The 21,589-nt window shown below is 39.4% G+C and overlaps 2 protein-coding genes across 2 annotated transcripts in view; one reads left to right on the top strand and one right to left on the bottom strand.

The window, feature by feature from the left end:
- Positions 1-21,589, top strand: part of LOC127833374 (60S ribosomal protein L8-like) — a 368,912-nt gene that overhangs the window by 233,173 nt on the left and 114,150 nt on the right. The gene's annotated exons all lie outside the window — the stretch shown is intronic.
- LOC127833361 (UDP-glucose:glycoprotein glucosyltransferase 1-like) overlaps positions 1-21,589 on the bottom strand; it is a 100,056-nt gene that overhangs the window by 65,673 nt on the left and 12,794 nt on the right. Inside the window, exons 6-13 of the mRNA XM_052358558.1 lie at positions 20,662-20,836; positions 18,681-18,777; positions 16,963-17,035; positions 13,337-13,437; positions 11,178-11,338; positions 9,089-9,244; positions 6,850-6,936; positions 1,533-1,652 (exon numbers count right to left, since the gene is read on the bottom strand). Of these exons, the coding sequence (XP_052214518.1) occupies positions 1,533-1,652; positions 6,850-6,936; positions 9,089-9,244; positions 11,178-11,338; positions 13,337-13,437; positions 16,963-17,035; positions 18,681-18,777; positions 20,662-20,836 (970 nt within the window). The remainder of the gene's footprint in view (positions 1-1,532; positions 1,653-6,849; positions 6,937-9,088; positions 9,245-11,177; positions 11,339-13,336; positions 13,438-16,962; positions 17,036-18,680; positions 18,778-20,661; positions 20,837-21,589) is intronic.

The raw sequence follows: 21,589 nt of genomic DNA, 5'->3' as shown, positions 1-21,589 counted from the left end.
ATAATATGCATATTCTAAGTGGAAAAAGGGCCATAATTTTTACAAAATGCTTGATACAGTTGTCTACTCTTGTTTATGGGTTGGGGTCATGTTGGTAAAGAAGTATGCAAAATATGAAAGCAATATGTCAAGGGACATAGGAAATATTTGGGGTGGTACACAAACTTTAACATTTGCACACTCACGCTAACGCCGGGGTGAGTAGGATAGCTCCACTATATATATTTCATATATAATAGTCGAGCTAAAAATGATAAATACAGGAAGCAAAATCATATTTTAGTTTTTGTCATGTTGTTGGACAAGGAAAATTTTGACTGAATTTGCATCATTCCTGATTTACCAAAAAGATGCACATAAAGCAATTTTATCAAGGCCAAGTATAAGTTTTTGTGCGATTTATCATATCTGAATATTTTCTATTTTAAAGGGAATTTTATGAATACAAGTTGGTTAAAAGTTACCAGAAACCAGTTTTTAACAACCAAATAGTTTTCTTCTGCTATTTCATATTTAAAAGTTTCATTTCTTTCTTCCCAATGTTTAAGTTTTTTTGAAAACTAAGAAACTGTTGTAAAACCAAACGTACATACGTAAGGCAATTTAAGAGTAGTTATATTTGCAGGCCATGAAAATCATTATTGTTACATTTGTAAATGCTTTTGAAGTATTGAAAGTCTTTCTCATGTTATTGAACATTTCCAGTTGTAGACCTGCAAGGTTATGCATATGGAAGACTGGTTTAAGCAGGCAGTCCACAGCTTGAGTACATGTAAATGGAAGGCCATTTATTCATAAACAGGAATGTTTTTCATAGTCAACATGTATCTAACCTCAATATTTCAGGAAATTAAACTGGATCTCTTAAAACTTTTGGTCCAATACAGACCTGCTTAATATATATATAGCTATTTAGACTTGTTTCAAAGCGTTATTTGAAGCTTTGTCAGTTATTTTCAAGGGCAAATAACTCAGCACTGTGTGTGTCACATTAGCTGAAAATGTCTACACATGCTCACTTCATGGCGATTACCCATATGGAAATTTAATTTAACACTTCAGAAACCTGAAGAATTTTTTTCAAACTGATTACATTTAATGCAGACTGACAGACTGAGTTAAATACCAACCAACAGAAAGTCCCCAATAAAATCATACTTGTTTTTTTTAGATAATTACAATAATTGTTGTTATATTTAATGATCAATAAGTTTTCCCACGTCAAAAATACTAACAACTATAAAATTAATGAGCTGCACTATAGGAAAACAAAGCTTCATGCATGAGTATAAAAAGTTGTCCCAGATTAGCCTGTGCAGTCCACACAGGCTTATCAAGAACGAAACTTTCCCTCTAAACCAAATTTTGCTAAAGAGAGACTGCCTTTAAATGAAAAACTGCCAAAAAGCGGATAGTGTAATCCCTGATTAGCCTGTGCAGACTGCATAGGCTAATCTGTCAGGACTCTTTATGCACATGCATTAAGCCCTGTTTTCCCAGATGAAGGCATAAGTTCCTGTTTTTGTGCTTACCAGGTTGAAGAAGTTCTTGGCCACATGTCTCAGCATGCCTGGGTAGGTGGGCCTGAGGATGTCCTGGGCTTGGCTGGGCCACTGCTTGTACTTGGCATCTGTCTCGAGGTCGTTGATGAACTATAATACACAGACAGACACTGGGGTTTATAGTGAGAGTACTTGGTGAGTCACTTCTGGAGAGACACCTGGAAAGCGATGTCATATTTGAAGTTGCCAATATTTTGCTTCAGCAATGTGTAAGTAGTAGTAGTTCAGCAAAATTTGTGAACTTTTTACATTTTTGCACACTAATCATCAGACTACTAAACCTACACAGTGACTCATATACACTTTCTCTCAAACATATAACAAATACAGTAGACTCTGCCAATACCAGACTCTCTGAATACCAGAACTCTCCCGATTCCGAACGGTCGGGCCAGTCCCATATTTTCTCCTCCTATTTCTTTGTTAAAAAAATGTTGAATAAACCGGACTCTCTCAAAACCGGAAACCGAACGGATATCTCCGTGAATTTGGTCATTTTCAACGTAAAGTACATTGAGTAAACCGGACGGTCCAATTCTCAAGATGCCCGAGGCGTGAAAATTACAATAACTAGTCAGCACAGCGCGTGCGGTGTCACACATTTTGCTCGCGTAATGATTGATAATCAGATTAAACATACCATAAAGGTGTCAAGTCGTTACCGGGCTAAAGAAGTCCGATTAAAAAATGTAAAACAAACTGTGAATGTCTATAATAGACGTGCCGTAACACCAACAAGTGATTGACTCGATCGTTTTATTAAGCTTATGATAAACAATTTAATTACAAAATTAATGCATGCCGTTGTGCCGATTACTTTTTTGTGATCTTCTCAGTTAGTTTAAAAGATCTTATAGCCATGCTTTTAACGCTTAAATGGTTGTTTGTTTGTTTGTCAGATAAAACTGTGAGAAATATGACCGTTAAATATCCATCCATCTGTCTGCAAATTCATTCATTGCCTTTTCTTAATTTCAAACACATCTTCAGCATAAATAGTCTCACATCTACAAGTCTTCTCAAATCGTTATTCGTCAAAATTGTCTTTGAGGTTTAATTAATTCAGAGCTTTTTATAGCGAACTCAAACACGACTCACTCGCCTTTATGACAAATGTCACGTATGTACATGTATAAAGCACCAAACTCACTTTGGATGAATCAAAACAAGTCAGTATGGAATATTTTTTGCTATTAATCGAATAAAAACAAATGTTTTGAAGAATGCTTTAAACATAAACCTTACACGAGTACAGTTATCACATGGTACATGTAAATGAATATGGTTTGTTTTATTCTTAAATGATTCTGTACACAATGCATACAATGTATATTTCAACAATATGCATACTCTTGGTAAACCGGAACTCTCTGAAAACCGGACGATCATGCCGGTCCCCAGACCGTCCAGTTTACAGAGAGTCTACTGTAATGTGTAAAAATTACATTAACACTTATTAAGGATATCATGACATCAATCAACAATAGGTTACAGAAAAGGGCTGGATAATCCTCCACACAGGCAAATCAGGGACATCAATCAACAATAGGTTACAGAGAAGGGTCAGATAATCCTCCACACAGGCAAATCAGGGACATCAATCAACAATAGGTTACAGAAAAGGGTTGGATAATCCTCCACACAGGCAAATCAGGGACATCAATCAACAATAGGTTATAGAAAAGGGTCAGATAATCCTCCACACAGGCAAATCAGGGACAACAATCAACAATAGGTTACAGAAAAGGGTTGGATAATCCTCCACACAGGCAAATCAGGGACATCAATCAACAATAGGTTACAGAAAAGGGCTGGATAATCCTCCACACAGGCAAATCAGGGACATCAATCAACAATAGGTTACAGAGAAGGGTCAGATAATCCTCCACACAGGCAAATCAGGGACATCAATCAACAATAGGTTACAGAAAAGGGTTGGATAATCCTCCACACAGGCAAATCAGGGACATCAATCAACAATAGGTTATAGAAAAGGGTCAGATAATCCTCCACACAGGCAAATCAGGGACATCAATCAACAATAGGTTACAGAAAAGGGTCAGATAATCCTCCACACAGGCAAATCAGGGACAACAATCAACAATAGGTTACAGAAAAGGGTTGGATAATCCTCCACACAGGCAAATCAGGGACATCAATCAACAATAGGTTACAGAAAAGGGTCAGATAATCCTCCACACATGCAAATCAGGGACATCAATCAACAATAGGTTACAGAAAAGGGTCAGATAATACTCCACACAGGCAAATCAGGGACATCAATCAACAATAGGTTACAGAAAAGGGTCAGATAATCCTCCACACAGGCAAATCAGGGACAACAATCAACAATAGGTTACAGAAAAGGGTTGGATAATCCTCCACACAGGCAAATCAGGGACATCAATCAACAATAGGTTACAGAAAAGGGTCAGATAATCCTCCACACAGGCAAATCAGGGACATCAATCAACAATAGGTTACAGAAAAGGGTCAGATAATCCTCCACACAGGCAAATAAGGGACATCAATCAACAATAGGTTACAGAAAAGGGTCAGATAATCCTCCACACAGGCAAATCAGGGACATCAATCAACAATAGGTTACAGAAAAGGGTTGGATAATCCTCCACACAGGCAAATCAGGGACATCAATCAACAATAGGTTACAGAGAAGGGTCAGATAATCCTCCACACAGGCAAATCAGGGACATCAATCAACAATAGGTTATAGAAAAGGGTTGGATAATCCTCCACACAGGCAAATCAGGGACAACAATCGACAATAGGTTACAGAAAAGGGTCAGATAATCCTCCACACAGGCAAATCAGGGACATCAATCAACAATAGGTTACAGAAAAGGGTCAGATAATCCTCCACACAGGCAAATCAGGGACATCAATCAACAATAGGTTATAAAAAAGGGTCAGATAATCCTCCACACAGGCAAATCAGGGACATCAATCAACAATAGGTTACAGAAAAGGGTTGGATAATCCTCCACACAGGCAAATCAGGGACATCAATCAACAATAGGTTACAGAAAAGGGTCAGATAATCCTCCACACAGGCAAATCAGGGACAACAATCAACAATAGGTTACAGAAAAGGGTTGGATAATCCTCCACACAGGCAAATCAGGGACATCAATCAACAATAGGTTACAGAAAAGGGTCAGATAATCCTCCACACAGGCAAATCAGGGACATCAATCAACAATAGGTTACAGAAAAGGGTCAGATAATCCTCCACACAGGCAAATCAGGGACATCAATCAACAATAGGTTACAGAAAAGGGTCAGATAATCCTCCACACAGGCAAATCAGGGACAACAATCAACAATAGGTTACAGAAAAGGGTTGGATAATCCTCCACACAGGCAAATCAGGGACATCAATCAACAATAGGTTACAGAAAAGGGTCAGATAATCCTCCACACAGGCAAATCAGGGACATCAATCAACAATAGGTTATAGAAAAGGGTCAGATAATCCTCCACACAGGCAAATCAGGGACATCAATCAACAATAGGTTACAGAAAAGGGTCAGATAATCCTCCACACAGGCAAATCAGGGACATCAATCAACAATAGGTTATAGAAAAGGGTCAGATAATCCTCCACACAGGCAAATCAGGGACATCAATCAACAATAGGTTACAGAAAAGGGTCAGATAATCCTCCACACAGGCAAATCAGGGACATCAATCAACAATAGGTTATAGAAAAGGGTCAGATAATCCTCCACACAGGCAAATAAGGGACATCAATCAACAATAGGTTACAGAAAAGGGTTGGATAATCCTCCACACAGGCAAATCAGGGACATCAATCAACAATAGGTTACAGAAAAGGGTTGGATAATCCTCCACACAGGCAAATCAGGGACATCAATCAACAATAGGTTACAGAGAAGGGTCAGATAATCCTCCACACAGGCAAATCAGGGACATCAATCAACAATAGGTTATAGAAAAGGGTCAGATAATCCTCCACACAGGCAAATCAGGGACATCAATCAACAATAGGTTACAGAAAAGGGTCAGATAATCCTCCACACAGGCAAATCAGGGACATCAATCAACAATAGGTTATAGAAAAGGGTCAGATAATCCTCCACACAGGCAAATCAGGGACATCAATCAACAATAGGTTACAGAAAAGGGTCAGATAATCCTCCACACAGGCAAATAAGGGACATCAATCAACAATAGGTTATAGAAAAGGGTCAGATAATCCTCCACACAGGCAAATCAGGGACATCAATCAACAATAGGTTATAGAAAAGGGTCAGATAATCCTCCACACAGGCAAATCAGGGACATCAATCAACAATAGGTTACAGAAAAGGGTCAGATAATCCTCCACACAGGCAAATCAGGGACATCAATCAACAATAGGTTATAGAAAAGGGTCAGATAATCCTCCACACAGGCAAATCAGGGACATCAATCAACAATAGGTTACAGAAAAGGGTCAGATAATCCTCCACACAGGCAAATCAGGGACATCAATCAACAATAGGTTATAGAAAAGGGTCAGATAATCCTCCACACAGGCAAATAAGGGACATCAATCAACAATAGGTTACAGAAAAGGGTTGGATAATCCTCCACACAGGCAAATCAGGGACATCAATCAACAATAGGTTATAGAAAAGGGTCAGATAATCCTCCACACAGGCAAATCAGGGACATCAATCAACAATAGGTTACAGAAAAGGGTCAGATAATCCTCCACACAGGCAAATCAGGGACATCAATCAACAATAGGTTACAGAAAAGGGTTGGATAATCCTCCACACAGGCAAATCAGGGACATCAATCAACAATAGGTTACAGAAAAGGGTTGGATAATCCTCCACACAGGCAAATCAGGGACAACAATCAACAATAGGTTACAGAAAAGGGTTGGATAATCCTCCACACAGGCAAATCAGGGACAACAATCAACAATAGGTTACAGAAAAGGGTTAGATAATCCTCCACACAGGCAAATCAGGGACAACAATCAACAATAGGTTACAGAAAAGGGTTGGATAATCCTCCACACAGGCAAATCAGGGACAACAATCAACAATAGGTTACAGAAAAGGGTTAGATAATCCTCCACACAGGCAAATCAGGGACAACACATTCTGCTTTTAATGAATTTTTCTTTTAAAGGAAGTGTCTTCTCAGCGAACAATCTAAATAAGGAGAAAGTGTCATCCCTGATTAGCCTGTTCTGACTTCACCAAACGGCCCTGCTTTCCCAAAGTATGGCGCATATTTAATTGTATATTACCTGTACTGCTGTGTGGCGTATGTCCAGTGCAAAGTCCTGCTTGCCAGTCTTGGTGTCGATCTGCAGCAGACTGTACAACTGCTCACTCTAAAACATGTACATCCAAGAATCAGATATAAAATACACAAACAGTTGCAATACATGTACACAATTATATAGATCCTATACCAATAAAACTGAAATATGGCTATTTCCTCTCTGTAAAGTGTGAGATTCAGGTGACTGTTAATCATGCTTCAGTAAGGTGTTTTCCTGTTAGGTGGTCTCTCCTGAACAAAAATCCTGTTTAGGTGGAACGTGTCCTCCCTTAATAGCCAGTGCAGACTGCCAGGCTTATCTGGGACAACACTTTACGCACAGGCATTAAGCCCTGTTTTCCTGGCGCACGGTCCATTATATACTATATGCTAAATTGAAAACATGCAACTTGGATAATACATGTGTGGGCACATGGGCTAAAGTGCAGTTTTCACATCCTTGTTGGAGCATAGCTTTTGACTAGTTTATGACATCTTAATATAGTTTTATCAATGTGTGTTTTATGTTTGTGAGCTGTTTAGATCTTTGCTATGTAGTATTTGCAATAATTTACATAATTTACATTATGTGAATTTTCAAGTTAGTTTATAAAAAATATATACTGGTACATTCATTGAATTGTCATCAAAATACAATAAATTTTCTAGCCAGGGAAAACCCAACAGCATCAACTGCATTGTTTGTCTGAAGGAATCAGATGCCCTGGCTAGTTTTCACTTGACACAGTAACAAGTGCTGTGTGCCACCAATGAGAGTAGTTAATAGAATATGTCTGTACCTGTCCTTTGTAACATTTGCTACACATTATGGCAATTTCACAAATGTGATCTTGACCTTTAAGCAAGCACCATAGTTGGTGCATATAATATGTATTAAAATTATAAAACATTTTATCAAAACACTATCAAGAAGTAAAACTGACGGTCACACAAACATCTTCTATGAATATTAACAGGTAAGGACAATCCAAAAACTTTAAGTTTTCAGTGTGTCCACTGTGACCATGGAGCAACTGACATGTGACACATCGTCCAGATGTTACGATTATTTATGCCCATTTATTTTGAAATCTCATTATGCAAAAAAAGTTATTGTTAAAATAAGGAATATGCACAAACACCAATTGTCCATTATCTTGCCCTATAAGATAGCAGCATGGATGTCTTGATATGATGATCATTTGTACCAGTTTATTTTGAAATCACATCACGCACCAAAAACTTATGAGCTGGACACCAAATTCACAATCTATTTCACTTTAAATATGTTACTGATAAACAAGAGATTGCCAAGCAATATGGTCCCCTACCGGTGAAACTCCACTATTTCCAGAATTTTTTATTTATTTTTTATTTGTTGCCATAGCAACAGAATTCTTGATGTAGGAACAAAATGAAATGACATGCATAATGTCCTTATTGCCATCTGTCCATGTTTCAAGTTTTATGAAAAAATATGAAGAACTTTAAAAATTATCGCAGGATCCAGAAAAGAGTGACAGACTGACTGACAGACAGAGCACAAACCATATGTCCCCTTCGGTTTCACTGGTAGAGGACAATAAAACTCATTGAAGCCAGCAACATAATTTTGCACTTGACACCTCATCTTGATATGATGATCATTTGTGCCAATTCATTTTTAAATCTGATAATGTACAAGAAACATATAAGCCTGACACCAAATGTCAAATCCAAACACACTCACACACACCAGACAGGGGTAACAATAAATGCCTATCTGCCATAATCATTTTTGGGGCATAATAGAAACAATTTTGTATGCATGCTTTCTACATCTGCAGATAGTCTTAAAACAGAGTTTCCTCCACCTCCACGCAAAATAAGGTGTATTTACCAGAATTCATCCCTTCCCAAACAGGAATAGTCTGGCGACATACCATCTGCAGACAAGTAGAGGTTGAAAATCTAGGGCATGCTGCACCTTTCAGATTTATACACAGTGTTTGAATATTTCAACAAGAATCTAAACTACGAGACAGGTACCTAAAATATTCTATTGAATGCCTGCGCATCGTTGAAAACTCTACATAATATAATCTAAAGGAACAAGGCCTGGTTGCTCAAAACTTCAACAGCTAGTTTAGGGAACAGCCGTGAATTTTTCAATCAAATTATTTGTGTAACCTTCACTGGCCATAAAGTTTTGAGCAACCAGGCCCATATGTTTTTCTTCTTACATTGAATCCCAGAGCAAACAGTCCCTCCATGACCTTGGCCTCTGACTTCATGATGTCCAGCAGGGTGAAGATGTCATAGATCTCCATATCCATCGGTATACCGTTCACGTAGAGGGCCGAGTCACCAGCAGCGTATCCATGGTACTGCTCAAACCACTGAAACATAGAGGGTCGAGTCACTAGCAGTGTAGCCATGGAACTGCTCAAACCACTGAAACATAGAGGGCCAAGTCACCAGGAGCATAGCCATGATACTGCTCAAACCACTGAAATATACAGGGCCATGTCATAAGCAGCATAGCCACGGTACTGCTCAAACCACTGAAATATAGAGGGCTGAGTCACCAGCAGCATAGCCATGGTACTGCTCAAACCACTGAAATATAGGGGGCAGAGTCACCAGCAGTATAGCCATGGTACTGCTCAAACCACTGACATATAGGGGGCAGAGTCACCAGCAGCATAGCCATGGTACTGCTCAAACCACTGAAATATAAAGGGCAGTCACCAGCAGCGTAGCCATGGTACTGCTAAAACCACTGAAGTAAAGAGGGCAGAGTCAGCAGCAGCGTAGCCATTGTACTGCTCAAACCACTGAAATAAAGAGGGCCAAGTCACCGGCAACATAGACATGGTACTGCTCAAACCACTGAAATATAGAGGGCCCAGTCACCGGCAACATAGACATGGTACTGCTCAAACCACTGAAATATAGAGGGCCCAGTCACCAGCAACATAGACATGGTACTGCTCAAACCACTGAAATATAGAGGGCTGAGTCACCAGCAGCATAGCCATGGTACTGCTCAAACCACTGAAATATAGAGGGCCGAGTCACCAGGAGCGTAGCCATGGAACTGCTCTAACCACTGAAACATAGAGGGCCGAGTCACCAGCAGCGTAGCCATGGTACTGCTCAAACCACTGAAATATAGAGGGCCGAGTCACCAGGAGTGTAGCAATGGTACTGCTCAAACCACTGAAACATAGAGGGCCGAGTCACCAGCAGCGTAGCCATGGTACTGCTCAAACCACTGAAATATAGAGGGCCGAGTCACCAGCAGCGTAGCCATGGTACTGCTCAAACCACTGAAATATAGAGGGCTGAGTCACCAGGAGCATAGCCATGGTACTGCTCAAACCACTGAAATATAGAGGGCAGAGTCACCAGCAGCGTAGCCATGGTACTGCTCAAATCACTTAAATATAGAAGGCCGAGTCACCAGGAGCGTAGCCATGGTACTGCTCAAACCACTGGAATATAGAGGGCCGAGTCACCAGCAGCATAGCCATGGTACTGCTCAAATCACTGAAATATAGAGGGCCGAGTCACCAGAAGCGTAGCCATGGTACTGCTAACACCACTGAAATATAGAGGGCCGAGTCACCAGCAGCATAGCCATGGTACTGCTCAAATCATTGAAATATAGAGGGCCGAGTCACCAGAAGCGTAGCCATGGTACTGCTAACACCACTGAAATATAGAGGGCCGAGTCACCAGCAGCATAGCCATGGTACTGCTCAAACCACTGAAACATAGAGGGCTGAGTCACCAGCAGCATAGCCAGGGTACTGCTCAAACTGAAATAAAGACGCCTCATGATAATTCTATGATTCGCATTTATGTCATGTTTCCATTGTAAGAAATCTCTATATCCTGAACCCAGTTTAGGCAGACAGTGTCTTCCCTGAAAATCCAGTGCGTACTTCACAGACTAATCTGGGACGACACTTAACGCACACAAATTAAGCCCAGTTTTCCCAGAAACCAGCTCATATAATCAAACTTAAATTAACCTGTTTCTGTATGCAAATGTACATTTGACCAAGACAATTTTAGACTTCCATTTGGTTGTGATTAATTCTGGGGAAAGTGTCAGGTTTTGCTATCCCCAAAACAGGTTTAAACCAGCAATGCTTTGAATTGACTTTGAAGGCATTTACCACAGTTTTAATATATGTAAATTGTTGGTATTCTGTAGTTTATAAGAACAAGAAATTCTCTCCTGATACAGTTTATGGAGTTTAAATGTTTGCTGATTGGACTACAACTGCAGTTTTTATGCAGAATTCACCCTGCCACAAGTACCTGGTGGTTTTTCAGGATCTCAGCCTTCATGTTGCTGTCCACACTGGTCTTGACGAGAGAGCGGGCCATGGATGGGAAGTTCTGACTGACGTCTCTCAACACCTGCAGGGCATTGCTGGCACCAGCTGAGACCACTTTCTGGCCCGCCTGTAGACTCAGGTCTGAATCATGAGAATGTAACATGTGATTGCTTTCTTGATTTCATAATACAATCAGCCTTATTTTTAAAACTTCATATCCTGGGTAGCACCTTCATAACATTTTGACCTTTAATAACCTTTCTTAAGACCTGAATATGAAACAAAACAAGAGAGTAACACAATGGCCCATTATATATACATCTGAAAAAGACTGCTTTCTGCAACAGTTGTATCCAAGAAAAAGATGAGTGTTCATATGGCACACAAGCCCCAACATTTCACTTTTTTCTCAAAACTCTGCATGTCAAAAATGAGCTGTTCATTTTTAAACTTGACTTTTGAAACCTTTGTGTGACCTTGACATATGAGGTAAGCAGCGTGTGATATGTACCACACTCAAGTCTCCTCAATGTCTGATCTAGCCCAGCGTGTGATATGTACCACACTCAAGTCTCCTCAATGTTTGATCTAGCCCAGCGTGTGATATGTACCACAATCAAGTCTCCTCAATGTCTGATCTAGTATGAGGTAAGCAGCGTGTGATATGTACCACAATCAAGTCTCCTCAATGTCTGATCTAGCCCAGCGTGTGATATGTACCACACTCAAGTCTCCTCAATGTCTGATCTAGCCCAGCGTGTGATATGTACCACACTCAAGTCTCCTCAATGTCTGATCTAGTATGAGGTAAGCAGCGTGTGATATGTACCACACTCAAGTCTCCTCAATGTCTGATCTAGCCCAGCGTGTGATATGTACCACACTCAAGTCTCCTCAATGTCTGATCTAGCCCAGCGTGTGATATGTACCACACTCAAGTCTCCTCAATGTCTGATCTAGTATGAGGTAAGCAGCGTGTGATATGTACCATACTCAAGTCTCCTCAATGTCTGATCTAGCCCAGCGTGTGATATGTACCACACTCAAGTCTCCTCAATGTCTGATCTAGCCCAGCGTGTGATATGTACCACACTCAAGTCTCCTCAATGTCTGATCTAGCCCAGCGTGTGATATGTACCACACTCAAGTCTCCTCAATGTCTGATCTAGCCCAGCGTGTGATATGTATCACACTCAAGTCTCCTCAATGTCTGATCTAGCCCAGCGTGTGATATGTACCACACTCAAGTCTCCTCAATGTCTGATCTAGCCCAGCGTGTGATATGTACCACACTCAAGTCTCCTCAATGTCTGATCTAGCCCAGCGTGTGATATGTACCACACTCAAGTCTCCTCAATGTCTGATCTAGCCCAGCGTGTGATATGTACCACACTCAAGTCTCCTCAATGTCTGATCTAGCCCAGCGTGTGATATGTATCACACTCAAGTCTCCTCAATGTCTGATCTAGCCCAGCGTGTGATATGTACCACACTCAAGTCTCCTCAATGTCTGATCTAGCCCAGCGTGTGATATGTACCACACTCAAGTCTCCTCAATGTCTGATCTAGCCCAGCGTGTGATATGTACCACACTCAAGTCTCCTCAATGTCTGATCTAGCCCAGCGTGTGATATGTACCACACTCAAGTCTCCTCAATGTCTGATCTAGCCCAGCGTGTGATATGTACCACACTCAAGTCTCCTCAATGTCTGATCTAGCCCAGCGTGTGATATGTACCACACTCAAGTCTCCTCAATGTCTGATCTAGCCCAGCGTGTGATATGTACCACACTCAAGTCTCCTCTATGTCTGATCTAGCCCAGCGTGTGATATGTACCACACTCAAGTCTCCTCAATGTCTGATCTAGCCCAGCGTGTGATATGTACCACACTCAAGTCTCCTCAATGTCTGATCTAGCCCAGCGTGTGATATGTACCACACTCAAGTCTCCTCAATGTCTGATCTAGCCCAGCGTGTGATATGTACCACACTCAAGTCTCCTCAATGTCTGATCTAGCCAAATAAAATTTCCAAACAATCATGTAATTGTAAATACGAGGACAGCATACTCTGGTAGGAAGTCTTGATTTATACTACCAGAAAAAATCCTTGTCTAAATTCTGCCTCACAGAGATACCTTGTAGTTGCCAGACTTTGAGTGCAGCAAGTTCAGTGGAGGAGTCTGTCAGAGAGGCCTTGAACTTCTTCAAGCTGTCCTTCAGGTCTGGGTGCCTTTCTCTGCAAATGCAACACAGCAATAATGTAACAGATACACAGTGTTTATATAAGCCAGGCATAGGGAAAATAGGGCTTAATGCAGGTGTGTAAAATTTCGTCCCAGATTATCCTGTGCAGTTTGCTAATCAGGGACAACAATATTCAGGCACCCTGCATTGTGTAACAATATTCAGGCACTCTGCATTGTGTAACAATATTCAGGCATCCTGCATTGAGTAACAATATTCAGGCACCCTGCATTGTGTTACAACATTCAGGCACCCTGCATTGTGTAACAAAATTCAGGCACCCTGCATTGTGTAACAATATTCAGGCACCCTGCATTGTGTAACAATATTCAGGCACTCTGCATTGTGTAACAATATTCAGGCACCCCACCCTGCATTGTGTAACAATATTCAGGCACCCTGCATTGCGTAACAATATTCAGGCACTCTGCATTGTGTAACAATATTCAGGCAACCTGCATTGTGTAACAATATTCAGGCACCCTGCATTGTGTAACAATATTCAGGCACCCTGCATTGTGTAACAATATTCAGGCACCCTGCATTGTGTAACAATATTCAGGCACCCTGCATTGTGTAACAATATTTAGGCACCCTGCATTGTGTAACAGTATTCAGGCACCCTGCATTGTGTAACAATATTCAGACTACCTGCATTGTGTAACAATATTCAGGCACCCTGCATTGTGTAACAATATTCAGGCACCCTGCATTGTGTAACAACATTCAGGCACCCTGCATTGTGTAACAATATTCAGGCACCCTGCATTGTGTAACAACATTCAGGCACCCTGCATTGTGTAACAATATTCAGGCACTCTGCATTGTGTAACAATATTCAGGCACCCTGCGTTGTGTAACAATATTCAGACACTCTGCATTGTGTAACAATATTCAGGCATCCTGCATTGAGTAACAATATTCAGGCACCCTGCATTGTGTTACAACATTCAGGCACCCTGCATTGTGTAACAATATTCAGGCACCCTGCATTGTGTAACAATATTCAGGCACCCTGCATTGTGTAACAATATTCAGGCACCCTGCATTGTGTAACAATATTCAGGCACCCTGCATTGTGTAACAATATTCAGGCAACCTGCATTGTGTAACAATATTCAGGCACCCTGCATTGTGTAACAATATTCAGGCACCCTGCATTGTGTAACAATATTCAGGCACCCTGCATTGTGTAACAATATTCAGGCACCCTGCATTGTGTAACAATATTCAGGCACCCTGCATTGTGTAACAATATTTAGGCACCCTGCATTGTGTAACAGTATTCAGGCACCCTGCATTGTGTAACAATATTCAGACACCCTGCATTGTGTAACAATATTCAGGCACCCTGCATTGTGTAACAATATTCAGGCACCCTGCATTGTGTAACAACATTCAGGCACCCTGCATTGTGTAACAATATTCAGGCACCCTGCATTGTGTAACAACATTCAGGCACCCTGCATTGTGTAACAATATTCAGGCACTCTGCATTGTGTAACAATATTCAGGCACCCTGCATTGTGTAACAATATTCAGGCACCCTGCATTGTGTAACAATATTCAGGCACTCTGCATTGTGTAACAAAATTCAGGCACCCTGCATTGTGTAACAATATTCGGGCACCCTGCATTGTGTAACAATATTCAGGCACTCTGCATTGTGTAACAATATTCAGGCACCCTGCATTGTGTAACAATATTCAGGCACTCTGCATTGTGTAACAATATTCAGGCACCCTGCATTGTGTAACAATATTCAGGCTCCCTGCATTGTGTAACAATATTCAGGCACCCTGCATGAAAACTGTTTAGAACAAGGGGCAAAACCAAGCAACATTTCTACTTGCTTGAATGATATTCACTTCAAAACTGACTCATATTTACAGTGCTCAAAGGTTTCCTTCTTTTACTAATGACTTCTTTACTTTTAATGAAGCAATTATTCATTTTCAATGTAGGTATCAGTGACATTGCACATTCAACACATTTTAACAATCAACCAAGAGTAGAGAAACATTCTTTTGTATCAGTAACACAGTAAGAAAGCCTTCAGGTTCTGTTGAAAGTCAACACTAGATCATCAGATTATTTTACTATGAACCTAAGTATTCATATGACAAGTCACCTGATTAAATTCAAATATGTTCTCTCATTGCTAAAGTTTTAGTTTTGACAAAGGCAAATAACTGATACATCAAAACTTACACACAAAAAATCATTGTGAAAGAGTCCTTAAATATCCTGTGAAACTATGATACATTTCTAACAAGGCCTTACTTAAAAAAAAATTTATAAAACATTTTTCCTTTGTAAAGGGGTTGTTGTTTGATATTTTTTACCTCAAATTATTAGCTTCAGTTATCTCACGCATCAGTCTAGACCAATATATGTAACCTAGGTAGAGGACACTGCAAGGATCAACAGTGGTCAGGCAATATATGTAACCTTGGTAGAGGATATTGCAAGGATCAACAGTGGTCAGGCAATATATGTAACCTTGGTAGAGGATATTGCAAGGATCAACAGTGGTCAGGCAATATATGTAACCTTGGTAGAGGACACTGCAAGGATCAACAGTGGTCAGGCAATATATGTAAACTTGGTAGAGGACACTGCAAGGATCAACAGTGGTCAGACAATATATGTAACCTTGGTAGAGGACATTGCAAGGATCAACAGTTGTCAGGCAATATATGTGCCGGTAACCTTGGTAGAGGACACTGCAAGGATCAACAGTGGTCAGGCAATATATGTAACCTTGGTAGGGGATATTGCAAGGATCAACAGTGGTCAGGCAATATATGTACCCTTGGTAGAGGACATTGCAAGGATCTACAGTGGTCAGACAATATATGTAACCTTGGTAGAGGACATTGCAAGCATCAACCGTGGTCAGGCAATATATGTAACCTTGGTAGAGGATATTGCAAGGATCAGCAGTGATCAGACAATATATGTAACCTTGGTAGAGGATATTGCAAAGATCAACAGTGGTCAGACAATATATGTAACCTTGGTAGAGGACATTGCAAGGATCAACAGTAGTCAGGCAATATATGTAACTTTGGTAGAGGATATTGCAAGGATCAACAGTGGTCAGGCAATATATGTAACCTTGGTAGAGGATATTGCAAGGATAAACAGTGGTCAGGCAATATATGTAACCTTGGTAGAGGACATTGCAAGGATCAACAGTAGTCAGGCAATATATGTAACCTTGGTAGAGGACACTGCAAGGATCAACAGTGGTCAGGCAATATATATAACCTTGGTAGAGGACACTGCAAGGATCAACAGTGGTCAGGCAATATATGTAACCTTGGTAGAGGACACTGCAAGGATCAACAGTGGTCAGGCCTACAACAGACCAATGGACCACAAAACAACGGGGTGGAAGGATGGACAGACGAGTGCGAATCTCAATGCTCCCTTATAATGATGGAACACAACAACATTCATCCCACAGGGTACAATGTCCTCAATACACTCTTAATAATGAGAAGCCATGTACCGTAGTGTGGAAAAGATGAAGCCATCCACGTCTAACCCTGCATCATCTTCCTCCTCAGTCTGAGTGTCCCCACCTGTGAGGAAACACAACAACTCTAGCATCACACACCAGGGCACAGTTTTATGAACTTTCTCAATTTATGAGCTCTACTCAAACAATGATATTTGAGTTTCTACTCAGCTGAGTATTGAGAATGTCAATCAGATCAGTAACCATCTCAAATCTCAGCTCTAAGAATATACACATATTTCTCCTCAAACTCAGGGTTGAGTCAGACTCAAAACTCAAAAACACTTCTGTGAACACCAAATTGAGCATGATGATCAAACTCATCATAAAAAAGAAAGAAAATTGACTTTCTCAAGTAGCTTTACATCCACATATATACTTAACTGGTAAATAATGTCTAGATGTTATTATATTCATGTAATAAGTATAATATGCCCGTAGTTTTACGTTTCATGTACAAGTATTCAAGGTTTGTAAAAGCATGTAGTTGCAAAAAAGACACTGTGATTGTTTGTCTATTTATTTGTTCAAAACACGTGTTTGGAAAGGAAGGAACATACAGCAAATAAATTATATACATATAACATGTATAAACAAAATTAAAGGCATATTAACTCCAGGGGATTTTTCTATTGGCTATTTAATATTCTTCCAAACAAAATAAAAATGTTAAATAAAATGAATAAACATAATACCATCATCATAATCTGTAAATAATTGGGATGGAAAAAGCTTGGTCCACATTTATTAGCAATGGTCTATGAAAATGGGGCTTAATGCATGTGCCCAAAGTGTTTTTCCAGATAAGTGTGAGCAGTCAGAACAGGCTTATCAGGGACTTTCCCTATTAACTGGTATTTTGCTTAGAAGGGACTTCCTGTCAATGTTCTTTTTACCGAGAGTGGAAAGGTTTGTCCCTGATTTGCCTAGGCCGACTGCTCAGGTCAGTCTGTGACTACACTTCACTCACATACATTAAGCTCCGTTTTACTAGAGCAAAGCTAAAATGTCATAGCACTTTTACCAGTATCCATGGGTGATAATGTTAGAAGCTTATAATGTACTACCATCCAATGTTGCCTCTGAAAACATCACCATTATAGTTAACATCCATTAACAAAGTGTTAATTCTTCAATAAAATCATGTTACATAGCCAATATCTTGGCAGAGTTGGCAAGCGTATAGGTAAGAACAACACAGTATGGAGGAACACAACAATAACAACATATTCTACAACAAATGTCATTGAAACACAGTCATCACAAATAGTTAAACAAAATAAGCATTTGTTATACATTTTTAAGTTTACAAGTTTTTTGTGCTAAGTTTTAACAAGGCTTCTGTATTGAACAGGACAAGGTTGAGCAGATCACTTTGATGCTGACCGGGGCCTGGTTGCTCAAAACTTAAAAGGCCAGTTAAGATTACAGTGTGTTCAGACACAAATCAAATTTAATTTTAAAAGCAATCTTATTATTAAACATTGTCAATTAACACATATATTAAAGAGTTAAGTCACATAAATAACTTGAATCCAAAAATAAAGGCTGTAAGCTTAACTAACCATAAAAGTTTTAAGCAAATAGGAGCAAAGGTATATTGATTGTAGCATTTCCTATGATGCTTATACTAACAAACATCACTACATACTTATTATTTTTTTAAATATTTTTTCTTAAGGCTAGATATTTCCTTAGGGGTTCATTACCTTCCACTTTGGTGTCATCCTTGGCCTTGTACTCTGTGCTCTTGATAGCTAGCTCCACCCCATACCCTGACAGACGTGTCATGTCACCTCTCCGCTCCTGCCATACCATGGAAACATACACAGCTTTACATGTAGTACTTATCAGGCCTGTTCCTGGCATTTTGAGTGAAAATTAAATTTCCTGCTTAGGATTTCTTTTTGCGCAAAAAGTACACCTACTTGGGACCAACACATTTAATACAATACTTTATAATAACTCAAATAAGAAGAATAAAATCCAATACATTATAGTTATATACTTTGTTTGATGAAATTGAAATACATTTGATAAATAATGAGCATCAGACTATTCTTTCTAAAAAAGGGTGGGGGAGGAATTGCGAAAAAAATCCAATTGGGCTTTTTTTAAACATTTCACTTTGGGAATGGGTCTGTTTAACGCACCCATAGATTCTCTCATAGAAGGCCCGCTTATACATCATACTTGAATTATTACACAGCGTTTTACATGACTGACTAAATCCCAAATAAGGTCTCAGTCACAATTGCTGTATAGGCTAATATTCAATTGTTGATAGGATTCATCTTAATTAAATATTATGCGTTAAGTATACATTTTCAATGAGACTTATTTGTGTAGACAAGTATCTCATTATAATGTATCTTTCAGAAAGATTTTGCAGATAGCCACTTTTTGAACATACAAGTGGAATAAATATGTTTTGTATTTAATAAAAAAAATGTACCCCTATAAGGAAAATGCCCTGGCCACAGGCAAAGTTTTTCTACCGACTATAACAATGATCAAACTCAGCCCGGGTATCATCAGAGCAAATGCTCTGACCAAGTTTTATGAAGATTGGTCTAAAAAATGTTACTTCTAGAGTGTTAACAAGTTTTATTATGACCATATAAGGACAAATGACATACCCCCTGTCAGCCATGAATTTCAACAGACCTGAACTATTTTCGAACTCATCCAAGATATCACTCATTGATTAAAACAAATCTTCTGACTAAGTTTCATGACGATTCAACAATAAATGTAACTGATAGATTGTGATCAAGGTTTCACTACAGAAATATAAGGGTGACAATAAATGTAACTGATAGATTGTGATCAAGGTTTTACTACAGAAATATAAGGAAAACTGCCCCGCTCCCTGGCGGCCATGTTTTTCAACCAACGGGAAATATTTTCAAACTCATCCGAGATATCATCGTGACACATGGTCTGACAAAAGTCCAAGAAGATGTTCTGTCTTTATGAGTTTCATGAAGATTTTTAAATAAATAAGAGTATTAACAATGTAAAATGTTGACGATGGAGTACCCATGACGGACATCACAGGGCTATCAAAAAAGCTCATCATGAGCATGTTGTGCTGAGGTGAGCTAAAAACAATTAAGGAAAAACACACATTCAAGAACTTGAGCCATCTTCATTCCAATGATTGTCTTAGTAAGCAACAGATAGATATTTAATTTCAACAAGAGATGTGTTTGTCAGAAACACAATGCCCCCTATTGCGCCGCTTTGAAGCCAAACATTTGACCTTTGACCTTGAAGGATGACCTTGACCGTTCACCACTCAAAACGTGCAGTTCCATGAGATACACATGCATGCCAAATATCAAGTTGCTATGTTCAATATTAAAAAAGTTATGACCAACCTTTAACAAAGGTTAAAGTTTTAGGAAAGAAAAAAAACAATGATATTTGACCTTTCACCTTGAAGGATGACCTTGATCTTTATTTTTCACCACTCAAAATGTGCAGTTCCATGAGATACACATGCATGCCAAATATGAAGATGCTATCTTCAATATTGCAAAAGTTATAAAAGTTTAACCAAGGTTAAAGTTTTGTGACACACACATACAATGACTGACTGACACAATGACAGACAGACAGGCCAAAAACAATATACGCCCGATTTTTCGATCCGGTGCATAAAAAAAGTAAACACAATTTACTTACCTTAAGGTAGTGTCTGTAGACATAAGCAATCTTTCCTTCGCTAGCCATTTGTGTCAGTGGCCCATGGAAAGTCTTAAAATGGTCTGTGCCGAGTTCAGCGTAAAGTATCACAGTGACTGGTACAGATTTGCCAGCTGGGTAGACATGGTCAAACTTGAACACAACTGGGCTATCTCTGAAATCAGCAGATTAAATGGTGTTCACTATTATAACCTTTATGTGGCTTCATATAGTGTAGAAGGTTCACTTTGTCTACTGACAAAACCATGTACAGCAATGCTCAATTAGTTTACATAAGTCCACAGCTATAAGGACACATGAGCTCTGAGAAAATAGAGCTAAATGCATATGCATAAAGTATCCTTCCAGATTAGCGTAATCAGACATTACACTTTCCAGTTTTAGTGTAATCAGACATTACACTTTCCAGTTTTAGGGTAATCAGACATTACACTTTCCAGTTTTAGTGTAATCAGACATTACACTTTCCAGTTTTAGTGTATTGTCGTTTAGAAGAGACTTCTTTTAAACAAAAACTTTGATAACAGCAGAAAATGTTTCCCTGCTCTGTGCCGACAGTTTTGCACATGCATTAAGCTTGGTTTTCCTTAAGAATGCTCATATCTAATCTTTGGACTAAGAACATTAACATGATACAAGCATTGGGGATTAGTTGTATAATTCACAAAGGTAATGTGCAACAACAATATCATGAGTAATATAATAACAATCACACAAATGTGTGTTCTTATTCCAAGACATTAAAAACAAAAAACCGTCGGAGACGGGTGATGCTCCCCAAAGTTTTTTTTGTCACAATATTGCACTATATATTCAGATAAAAGTAAACGTATTGAGGGTACAGTAGTTGGGGGGACAAGAATTTTTTTATAGAAAATTTCAAAGGGCCATAACTCTGTGAAAAATC

The sequence above is a fragment of the Dreissena polymorpha genome, chromosome 6 (assembly GCF_020536995.1).
Source record: "Dreissena polymorpha isolate Duluth1 chromosome 6, UMN_Dpol_1.0, whole genome shotgun sequence".
Lineage (NCBI taxonomy): Eukaryota > Metazoa > Mollusca > Bivalvia > Myida > Dreissenidae > Dreissena > Dreissena polymorpha.
This window is presented reverse-complemented; position numbering and strand designations above follow the sequence as displayed.